This window comes from Pelodiscus sinensis, chromosome 25, assembly GCF_049634645.1.
Source record: "Pelodiscus sinensis isolate JC-2024 chromosome 25, ASM4963464v1, whole genome shotgun sequence".
In the NCBI taxonomy this organism is placed as follows: domain Eukaryota; kingdom Metazoa; phylum Chordata; order Testudines; family Trionychidae; genus Pelodiscus; species Pelodiscus sinensis.
Genome location: NC_134735.1, coordinates 5,846,368 through 5,858,377, shown reverse-complemented (window position 1 = coordinate 5,858,377; position 12,010 = coordinate 5,846,368). Strand labels below are relative to the sequence as shown.

Genomic DNA, 12,010 nt, shown 5'->3' with positions numbered 1-12,010 from the left:
AACCTCCCTTCAGGAAGTTGAAGGCTGCTATCAAGTCCCCCCTCACTCTTCGCTTCTGCAGACTAAACAGACCCAAGTCCCTCAGCCTCTCCTCGTAGGTCATATGCTCCAGACCCCTAATCATTTTGGTTGCCCTCCTCTGGACCCTCTCCAATGCTTCCGCATCCTTTTTGTAGTGGGGGGCCCAGAACTGGACACAATACTCCAGATGTGGCCTCACCAAAGCCGAATAAAGGGGAATAATGACATCTCTGGATCTGCTGGCAATGCTCCTCTTAATGCATCCTAATATGCCATTAGCCTTCTTGGCTACAAGGGCACACTGTTGACTCATATCTAGCTTCTCATCCACTGTAACCCCCAGGTCCTTTTCTGCAGAACTACTACTTAACTGGTTGGTCCCCAGCCTGTAACTATGCTTGGGATTCTTCCGTCCCAAGTACAGGACTCTACACTTGTCTTTGTTGAATCTCATGAGATTTCTAGTGGCCCAATCCTCCAATTTGTCTAAGTCTCTCTGGACCCTATCTCTGCCCTTAAGCGTATCTACCTCTCCCCCTAGCTTAGTGTCATCCGCAAACTTGCTGAGGGTGCAATCTATCCCCTCATCCAGGTCATTAATAAAGATATTGAACAAAACCGGTCCTAGAACCGAACCTTGGGGCACTCCACTAGAAACCGACCGCCATCCTGACATCGAACCGTTGATCACTACCCGCTGGGCCCAGCCTTCTAGCCATCTTTCTATCCATCTTACCGTCCATTTATCCAATCCACATTCCCTTAACTTGCTGGCAAGAATATTGTGGGAGACCGTATCAAAAGCCTTGCTAAAGTCAAGGTACATAACATCCACTGACTTTCCCATGTCCACTGAGCCAGTTACCTCATCATAGAAGCTAATCAGATTGGTCAAGCACGACTTGCCCTTTGTGAATCCATGCTGACTATTCCTGATCACTTTCCTCTCATCCAAGTGTCTCAAAATGGATTCCTTTAGGATCCCTTCCATGATTTTTCCAGGAACCGAGGTAAGACTGACCGGCCTATAGTTCCCTGGATCGTTCTTCTTCCCTTTTTTGAAGATGGGCACTACATTTGCCTTTTTCCAATCATCCGGGATTTCGCCCGATCTCCACGACTTTTCAAAGATAATGGCCAAAGGCTCCTCAATGACATTTGCCAGCTCCCTCAAAACCCTCGGATGCATTAAGTCTAGACCCATGGATTTGTGTACATTTAGCTTTTATAAATAGTTCCTAACCTGTTCTTTACCCACCAAGGGCTGTCCATCTTCTTCCCGTCTTGCGTCACTTAGCACAGAAGTTCAGGAGCCGACCTTGTCCGTGAATACAGAGGCAAAGAAAGCATTGAGTACTTCAGCTTTCCCCACATCATCTGTCACTAGGTTACCTCCTTCATCCATTAGGGACTGCACACCCTCTCTGATCACCTTCTTCTTGTTGACATGCCTGTAGAAACCTTTCTTGTTATCCTTCACATCCTTAGCCAGTCGCAACTCCATTTGCGCTTTCGCATTCCTGATAACCCCCCGGCATTCTCGAGCTATACCTTTAAACTCCTCCCTAGTCATTTGTCCAAGTTTCCACTTTCTGTAAGCTTCCTTTTTGTGCTTAAGTACACCAAGGATTTCCCCTGTAAGCCAATCCGGTCTCCTACCAGGTTTGCCTCTCTTGCTATGCGTCGGGATGGTTTCTTTCTGTGCCTTCAATAAGGCTTCTTTAAAATACTGCCAGCTGTCCTGGACTCCTTTCCCCTTCATGTTAACATCCCAGGGGATTCTTTCCATCAGATCTCTGAGGGAGTCAAAATCCCTATGCTGTTGCTGGGATCTGGGCGGCTGGCCCTGCAGTCGATCTCTATGGCCAGCAGGCATGCTGGCCAATGTTCCTTCTAACCTTTTCCATCCATGTGAAGATTTTTTCCTATCTGTGTATGGAATAAATTTTTTATATGCTAACTGTGCACCACCAATAGAAACACAAATCCTAGCTGCGGTCGCTCTGCAAATCAGCTGGGTGGTATTTGAATCCCTACTAAGTGGCCCCCACAGCTTACAGGGAGCACTGATCCTGGCATGTGCAGGGTCCCGGCAGCCAAGGAGCAGCGTGGAAGGACCCCATCAGTGGCAATTGTGATAGCCCTTGAATGGGAGCCGGCAGCAGCCCACAGGAACCCCGAATGCAGGATCAGCAGGCAGCACCTAGACGGAGTTTAACTGTTAACATAAACTTATAACCAGTTAACCAGTTAAAATCTTGCTAGCTTGATAGAAAATTAGTCTGTTGACCAACCTCTGTCAGTAGGGGGAGGGGAAGGGCCAGTTCCATTAATTTAATGTTGGCACTCAAGGCTGCGTTTTTCTCGCTCTGAATGGTGTAAATCGACGGAGCTGAATTTAAGTGTAGTCCAGGCCTTGAGAAGTGTGGGAAAAAAATGGCCTCTGGATGCTTCAGGCTTGTTTTATGACCCGTATGTGATGAACGTAGCTCCAATGAAGCAGGTGTATTTCCAACCCGAACAAATCATCATTTTCCAGCAACTTTTTGAAAACGAACCACCTGCAAGTTGGCTCGGATAGAAGGAAATCTGCACTGTGGTGGCAGGGTAGGATTTTATGAAGTATAAAACAACCGGAAGATTTATCCGACATTCCTCAGGTCTTGTAGGGTAGATGGCTGGGGGGTGAGGGGTACAGGAGTCAGGGCTAGGGCTTGAGGATGTGGGGGCTCAGGGCAAGAGGTTGGGGAGTGGAGGGGTGCAGGACTCGGGGTTGGGGGCTGAGGAGGGATTTTGGGTAGGGGGCTGGGGATGCAGGATGCAGAGCAGGGGGCTGGGAGGTGAGGGGTGCTCAGGGGAAGGGATGGGGGCACCTGCTGGCTTCTTCATGGGGCTGGCCTTGGGCACATGCAGCCTTCCTGATGGTTTCTCTCTGGGGCCAGTGAGGTGGGGGTCCATGTGGCCCTGCCAGCAACTGCTCCCTGGGGTGACTGGGGCTGTGCTGCTGGCCAGTGGTTGGTCCCTGGGGCTGGGACACTTGCTGCCTCCTGTGCTCATTCAGGTATATAACTGTCCCTGTGCTTGCTGCCCCCCTGTGGTCATTCATGAGAATAACTGTCCCTGCTATCACACCCCATTTTTTCCACATTGTCCTAGCACAACCAAACCCTGACCTTGCTCTACATTTTGATAAGAGGAAGGCGCAGAACAAATTTGGTGGTCCTCGTTTTTACCAAATTTAGGAGGCTTTCTTGAACAAACGCTCTCACAGAGAGCTGGCCAGCTGGACACACATACTCTCCTCAAAGATACAGTAGATAATATGTTTGTCTTTTCTCTCACCAGCCCAGAACTGCAGCTACGTCTTTCAAGGTCCCAACGGGACGATACAAAGCCCTGGATTTCCCTACGGCTATCCGAATTATGCAAACTGCACATGGACAATCACTGCCGAGGCGCAGAACAGAATACAGCTCGTGTTCCAGTCCTTCGCCTTAGAGGAAGATTTTGATGTATTATCCGTCTATGATGGACTGCTTCAGCCAGGGAACCTGAGAACAAGGTACAGGGTGTGCCCCAACAATGGGTAACTTTTATAAGCATGGCGAAGGTACCTGCCATGGGGGTTAAAATACTTGGAGGCTTCTGCAGGGGAGCTGGAGCGAGTTGTACCTTGGGGGGTGCTGAGAGTCATTGCACCAAAGCGCTGCATATCATGCCATTTCTGCAGAACCTGGGATCAGCTGGGGAGTCCCCAGCTCACCCTGGGCTCCACAACGCCTCCTTGAAACACCACCTCAGCGTTTCAAAGGGGCGGCACCACACAGCTGATCCTGGGCTCAGTGGTGTGGGGCTGCCCCTTTGAAGTACACCCTTCCCTCCCCTTTGCTGCCTATATCTGATAGAGGCAGCAAGGTGGGGGAGCGACTAGTCCTTGATATCCTTAGTAAGAACCTGTTAAATCGACCACTGATGGTGTCTCCTTCGCGCCTAGTACTCCATGGGGTCAAGAAGTAAGGGATGTTGATGCCCCTGGTTGGTGCCAGGACTCGATTCATGAGGAGTAAGGAAAGTCGATGGGAGTGTTTGCTCCTGTCGAACTCTTACAGTGGGGATGCTGTGGTAAGTTGAACTAAGGTACGCTGACTCTATGCACATAACTGGAGTTGTGTATCTTAGGCCAGGTCTATACTAGATTTGGAAGGTTGGCTTAAGGCACGCAATTCCAGCTATGTAAATAACGCAGCAGGAGACGATGTATCTTAAGCAGAGCTATGCAAATACTGTAGTGGGAGGTGCCCTCAGCTTCTTTTACTCCTTGTGAATCAAGGAATACCAATATCAACCGGGAGGTGACTTCAGCATTTGATTTAGCAGGTCTTTACTAGATCTTCTAAATCAAATGCCGGAAGATTGATCTCCAGCATGGTTAGTTTAGACATGGCCTTAGTTCAACTTTCTCCCCCTGTGTAGACCTAGCCTTAGAAATGGAGCTGGAAGAGAGGAAGTCTGATGTAAGGAAGATCTTCCCTTAAACCCAAAGCTTTGCTATTTTAGAGGGTGGCCTTGTGGTTAAGAGATTAGACCAAGACTCAGGGGATATGGGATTAATTCTTGGCTGTGTAACAGACTGCATGTTTGTTTTTGAGCAAATCACTTTAAGGTCCCTGCCTCAGTTTCCACTGTCTATAAACACAGGATAATAGCCCATTGATTCTGCAATGTCTGGTTAAATAGTAAACATTTTGGGCGTGAGGACTGTCAAAGATAACATGTTACTCCGATGCCTGGTGTAATGGCATTCTTGTCTCAGTTGAGACCCTGAGCGCTGTCATAATATTATGAATAATGTGCTAAATAGAGATGCTGATCATTAAAAAGACATGTGCGAGAAAGAAAGAGACACAGACAAACAGAGTGACAATCAGAGACATGATCCCAGATTGATTCTGAGGTTGTTGATTAATGCTAATAAGTTCCAGGGTCTCTGATTTTAAGATTGAACTAATAAAACTTCATTTTGGTGCTGGTATCGCACAATGAATTCTGTGACGTGAAGCGGCTGCTTCGTGGAGCACTTGAAGTGAAGGCTGTGATATTGGAAGAGGAAGGTGTTCAAAGATTTTGTGCCTCATCTTTGATACATCTGACGAAGTGGGTCTTTGCCCACGAAAGCTTATGCTCCAACACTTCAGTTAGTCTATAAGGTGCCACAGGACTCCTCGCCACTTGTGCAGATTCAGACTAACACGGCTACCCCTCTGATACTTGACAAAGATTTTGTGTTTAATTTTAAGCTGCATATTCACTGTGTGACTTAGGACCAATCCTCTTGGTGTCTCCGCAAGCCCATCTAGAAAATCTGGGTTAGAGATGCAGAAACATTAAAGAAAACACACTGTGGTATGTAGTGGAGTTCAGCTGGGTGGATAAATCATGTCTTTACTCGCTATGCTGGAGAATTGTCTTGATTATGGGATGTCAGCATTTAATCAAGAAGCTGGACATGACATTGCTCTTGGCGGTGTGTAAAGGAAACCCACATGCTCAGCCTTCTCTAGACTCAAGTTCTTACGCGGTACACTTTGCAGTGGTGGAGGGTCGCTGCTGGGATTTGCCTTCTCCCAAGGGACCCCCCTGGCAAATCACGCCTATGCTGATGAACACAAACTACCTTTGCTGTCTGGAAGATAGTGGGGGATTCTGCCGAGGGTGTAGAATGCATAAATGGGCTTAGATTGGGGGAAGAGGCCATGGTGGAGTGAATCAGCAAGATTCCTGTAGACTGATCACAGCAGGTATTCCTGTTCGGTGTCAATTACTACCAAGCACAATATGACTCCAGAAGGATGGCCTGGAAATCTGAGTGTAAGCCACTAACACACCGATGGTATTCACAGAGCTTGGAGACATCGGTGATAAGGGTTGTAAAGGGGCCTGGATATTACTAGAGCAGTGTGTTTCTCAAAGTGGTCCGTGGATCCACTTGGAGGCTATGTCTAGACTGCAGGCTTCTTTCGGAAGAAACTTTTCCAGAAGAGATCTTCCGAAAGAACTTCTTCCAAAAGAGTGCATCCACACTGCCAAAACGCATCGAAAAAGCGATCTGCTTTTTTGAAAGAGAGCATCCATTCAGTGTGGATGCCATCTCGCATTTAAACTGTGATTACTATGGGCAGAATGGCCACGAGGGCACCTGTGCTTTTTCCTCTTTCCTCTTCTTCTGAAAGAACTCCCTCTTCCCTGCCCACACACGCCTGTTTCTGAAAGAGCTCTTTCGGAAAAAGGCTTCCTCCTCGTAGAAAGAGGATTACCAATGCTGGAAAACCCCCTCTGTTGTTTTGATTTTTCTTTTGAAAGAACGCTAGTGCAGTGTGGCCGTAAGTGAAGTTTTTTTTTTTTGAAAAACAGCCATTTTTCTGAAAATACTCTGCAGTGTAGACATACTCTAAGAGAACAGCCAACAGGCCATTCCAGTTTATTTATCGGTGCCGCAGCCACAGAGCCACATGGCTCCCACTGGCTGTGGTTTGCTGTTTGCAGCCAAGGAGAGCTTCAGAAAGCAGCATGGCTACTAGGTGGGCAAAATTCCCTGTTAAAACTGTGATGTATTCAAATTTTAAAAAGTCTGAGAAGTAGCTGTGCTAGTCTGTAACTTTCAAAACAATAAGTAGTCCTGTGGCACCTTGGAGATCAACAAAAATCTGTAATATCATGAGCTTTTGTGGATAAAAGCCACTTCATCCGATGATGAGCTGGAGTGGAAATCCTCTGGTGCAGTGGGTTTTACCCAGGAAAGCTCACAATACTGTATATTTTTGTTGGTCTCCAAGGTGACACGGGACTACTTGTTGTTTTCAAATTGTAACTTGGTTTTTTTAATTGAAATTTGTATTTACAGAAATCTCTTATTTTTTAAAACAAGCTGATTTGTCTGTGGTTTTGCTGAGCCCTAGGAAAATTTTGAGTGATGACTGGTTCACTTAATAGTCCTGTTTTGAGTGAAAAATCTCTTTATTAGGAAAGAAATCACTACTTAATGCAAAGTAATTTTCTTATTAAGGAAACTAGTGAACAGCCAGACCTCCCTGTGCTTCTCTGTGACCTGACTATGTCATAATAAGCAAAATATCTGGTTTTGCAATGGCCTGGCAGGCAGTGGTGTGCTTAAATAAAGGAAAAACATTATGGAAAATATAATCAGCAAGTTTTGCATCAAAAATGCAAATGGCGGAGGTTTTCAGTGGCTCGGAGCATAGCTAAATTCCCAACTTCCAGTCATTTTCAGTGGCAGTTAGTTGCCTTTGAATTGTATCGGTATTACAAATGTTAGAATGCCGAGAGAAAAGCAGGCTGGCGTTCTTTCTTAGACTGTAAATTCTCTGGGACCGAGGGAGTCTCTTTTCATTCTGTGTTTGTACTGTACAATGAAATGCTGGTCCATGATTGACTCTTCTGCACAATACCGTACTTCAAATCATCATAATCATTTTGAAACAGGGCTGCAAAAATCGCTTAGCACAGGGTTCTATGTAGATTGTCTTAGGGTGTGTCTATACAGCAGACTTATTTCGGAATAATGACCATTATTCAGAAATAATTATGCGAGCATCTACACAGCAATTCTGTTATTTTGAAATAATTTCGAAATAACGGATGGCTTATTCTGACTTCTGTAAACCTCATTCTATGAAGAATATTGCCTGTTCCGAAATAGCTATTTCAAAATAAGGCATGTGTAGATGCCCCACTGCTGCTATTTCAAAATAGCCCCTCACCGGGGCCATTCTAAGTTATTCTTCCTGGGGCTCTAAATCGAGATAGCACGTCTACACTCCAGGGAAGCCTCAAAATGAGTCCGAGGCAGGCTTCCCTAATGTAGACATGCTATTTCAAAATAAGATATTTTGGAATAACTCTTCCAGAATAGCTTATTTTGAAATAACTGTGCAGTGTAGATGTAGCTTTAGCGACCCTAGATTCAATTTGCTTGACTTTAAGGCTGTGTCTAGACTGGCCAGTTTTTCCGGAAAATCGGCCACTTTTCCGGAAAAACTTGCCAGCTGTCTACACTGGCCGCTTGAATTTCCGCAAAAGCACTGACTTCCTACTGTAAGAAATCAGTGCTTTTTGCGGAAATACTATGTTGCTCCCGTTCGGGCAAAAGTCCTTTTGCACAAAACTTTTGTGCAAAAGGGCCAGTGTAGACAGCTCAGATTTGTTTTCCGCAAAAAAGCCCTGATCGTGAAAATGGCGATCGGGGCTTTTTTGCGGAAAAGCACGTCTAGATTGGCACGGATGCTTTTCCGCAAAAAGTGTTTTTGCGGAAAAGTGTCCTTGCCAATCTAGACGCTCTTTTCCAAAAATGCTTTTAGCAGAAAACTTTTCCATTAAAAGCATTTCCGGAAAATCATGCCAGTCTAGACATAGCCCACAAGTTTCTAGTTTACCTGCCCTGCAGACGCTTTTTTGGGATTGGAGAAACGGGTAAGTTCTTCCCTCCTTATGCAACGTCAGCGATCGCTTGGGTCCCAACTGAGGTATGCTGTAGTACAGTGAAGGTGGATTGCCACTCGCAAAACAAAAAGTGAGTGAGGTTCTAGCTGCTATTTGTTTACATGTGTGCAGCTGAGCAACCATCTATAATAAAACTTCTGAAGTGAGTTCCATGTAGTGTGAGATTTTCAAAAGTGTGGAGTAGGAAATCTAAAATCACAGTTAACTTTTTAACAGATGGAATGGCTCTCCGTCTGTGGCGTGGTGCGGTGGGCCTGGCCAGGCTGGAGTACCCCCTCACCCGCAGTGCGGCAGACCTCGCTGAATTGGAATGGGCCTGCACCATGCTGTGGATGGGGGGGGGGGAGACACTCCAGCCTAGCCGGGCCCACTGCACCAGGGGCTGTGCCATGGGCAGGGGCTGCTCAGGCTGGGCTGGCCCCACCACACAGCACTGTGTGGGGGGGAATATTCTTGGAGTGCTCTCTGATTGTAGTGCTATATGGCAGGCCTGGCCAGGTTGGAGCCTCCTTTTCCCCCGCCTGCAGCATGGGCCCGGCGAGGTAGGGCTGCTCTAGCCGGGTTGGGTTGGTGGTTAACCGCTTAACTTGTTACCCGTTAACATCCCTAGTATGGAGATGCTCAAGTCCCACTGAAAATCCTAAATGATTTTTGGACTTGCCACGTAGTTGCAGAATGGCTCTTAAAATGAGAACTTGCTGATTCTTGGGTGTTCAACGTCTCAATCTCTGTTCCGCTAATATTTTGTGATTCAACCTTCCCTTATTAAACTTTGCAGCTGTTGCCAGTGTGCAGTTTTCTTCTTTTTCTAGGCTATCAATTTTATGTTTTTCCTCGGTCTGCTTTCCAAATGTACTCCATTCATCATCTAAGTGCTACGCTAGGAGATGGATGACTGTACACCATTTATCAAAGTTCATCAGTAAGCTGGCCAAAATAAGCAATAGGCAAGAGCAATGGGAGGGAATAAAAATCTGACTCCGTGAAGAGAAAGTTGCTGTTCCATTCACCGTGACTGTGGCCATCAGTGAAATCATCAACAGACGGACAATAATCTTTTCTTATGGCTGCCTGGTCTTCTTTTGGTTTTCACTTATGATAAGACAAGAATACCTTTCAAATGGAAAGAGTTACGAATATACGAATGGCCATACTGGGTCAGTTCTTAGGTCCATCTGGCCCAGTGTCCTGTCTTCAACAGTGGCCAATGCCAGATGCCCCAGAGGGAGTGAACAGAACAGGGAATCAGGTGATCCCTCCCCTGTCTCCCATTTCCAGCCTCTGACAAACAGGCTAGGGACACCATTCCAACTTATCCTGGCTAAAAAGCATTGATGGATCTAACCTCCATGAATGTATCTAGTTCTTTTTTGAACTCTGTTAAAGTCATAGTGTTCACAATATCCTCTCACAAGGAGTTCCACAGGTTGACTGTGTGCTGCATGAAGAAAAACTTCCTTTTGCCTGTTTTAAACCTTCTGCCTATTAATTTCATTTGGTGACCCCTAGTTCTTATGTAATGGGAACATGTAAACAGCTACGGTTATAGTCCTCTCAGTAGATCAAATTCTGTGTTTGGATAGCTATGAATATCTGCTTTTAAAGTCAACAGAAATCAGATATATGAGACTAGTGGTATAATGGGGGGACTGGATGAATGTGTTTATATTGTACCCATGTAGGGACACTGCCTTGTTTAGTGTGTCATTCTTCGCTGAACTTCTTGGTGCGGAAGAATGAGCTTGTTGGAAATTAATGTATTCCCTATTGGTGAAATTCACCCTTGTGCATGAGAAACCTTACAGGGCTCTTCTATTGCATTTAATCTCCGTTACCAAGAATTTCCCCTGCTCTTTCTGCTGTGGGGCTCTGTGCGTCATGTCTAAGTAATTTCTGAAAGAGAGTTAGTAATTCTATTCTTTGTGTTAGCAAACACCCTATTGTGTTGCAGCTTAATGTGGTATGAAAGTTCCCTAATACAATAAGAGTAAACTTAATTCAATGAGACACTTGCTAATAAACTGCTTTACTGTACGTTGGGGAATTTTCATCATGTGTTTGTGATGAGCGCATGAGTATAAATGCATCTATCTCACTGTGTTCTTAATTTAGACCATCTAGAGTGGCTGTTGTCCTTAGCTATCACAATTCTTCCTGGATTGCTATCAGCAGCGCTGGCTCTTGAGGACTGGAGACCTTATTTACTCCTGTAGGATCATACGAACGTGACCTTCTCAGATTCCTCTCTCTCACAACACCTTGCATATTGCCAAAGTTCCTCTTCAGAAGGAATATGGAAATAGAATCTTCTTCTTTGGGTCTAGGTGATGATGAGGACAAGAGATTGCTTTCTTCCCCCTCCAGGGCTAGAGGGTGCCTTGTTCTAGAGGAATTCACATTAGAGCTACAGCTCTTCCCTCAGATGTAGGCATGTGCCTCCCATTGGCTTCAGTGAGATTATCCCATTGGCATCATTAGCCCGGACAAAACTTTCCTCCAGTCTCCAAGAGTCAAATGTGTATTGCTGGTCTTCCTTGTTATGCTTGGTCTACACTAGACAAGGAAGGTCAGCTTAAGATGTTGGTCTATGTAAGAATGAATAGGGATCTAGAAAGGCAATAGTGGTAGAGATCTGGCCAGAGAAGGCATTGTCCTTTGAATATGTTTTCCCCCTTCATCCTTGTAGCCTAGAAAGATAGTTGCACTGAACAGTGTTTTCTTTGGTTTGTCTTCTCGCTTGCTCTGTAAAAATACTTTCAGGGTCACAATCTTTATAATCTCTGTAACCTGTTGACTGGGAAAGTATGTAGTGTAGAAAAGTGCTGATCTGACTGAAAATCCTGTAAACGGGGGCGGGTATAATAATAATAATCACCTGCCTATTAATATTAAGGATTCAGGGGATGTAGTGATAGATATGTGAATTAACATACTAAAATGGATGAAGGAGTGTAACTGGTGCCAAATTATTGACACTCAGAATGTTGTGTTGGGGGTCTGAGATAAACATGTGTTGGAAATAAAGTGGTCTGTTTACCCCATCCTCTCCTGAGTTGTTGACTGTTTCTTCTCTAATATAAGGTACGCTACTCCAGCTATGCAAAATGTGTAACTGGAGCCAGTTTACTTAAGCTAAGCTTTAGTGGCATCCATACTGCGGGAGGCCGATGGGAGCAAACGTTCCTGTCGGCTTGCCTTCTGATGCTGGTGGGAGATGCCCTCAGAGTTCGATTTAGAGGGTCTATACTAGACCCACTACATTGAATGACAGAAGATCGACCTCTGGAGCGTTGATCCTCCAATAAGTATAGATATCCCTCTACAGAGTGCTAAGTGCTCTAACTCCCTCTGACATCATTGGGATGGGTACGAGGAGTACATCTGGAGTTTTCGGATTTAAAGCTGCTATTGCTACCATGCTTTGGTGAATGCATCATTGTTAAAGGGATGCTCCAGTTACCTTAGTTTGCAA

The 12,010-nt window shown here is 45.5% G+C and overlaps 1 protein-coding gene across 1 annotated transcript in view; it reads left to right on the top strand.

Moving 5' to 3' along the window:
* Positions 1 to 12,010, top strand: part of CSMD2 (CUB and Sushi multiple domains 2) — a 743,482-nt gene that overhangs the window by 51,298 nt on the left and 680,174 nt on the right. Inside the window, exon 2 of the mRNA XM_014578911.3 lies at positions 3,367 to 3,583. Within this exon, the coding sequence (XP_014434397.3) occupies positions 3,367 to 3,583 (217 nt within the window). The remainder of the gene's footprint in view (positions 1 to 3,366; positions 3,584 to 12,010) is intronic.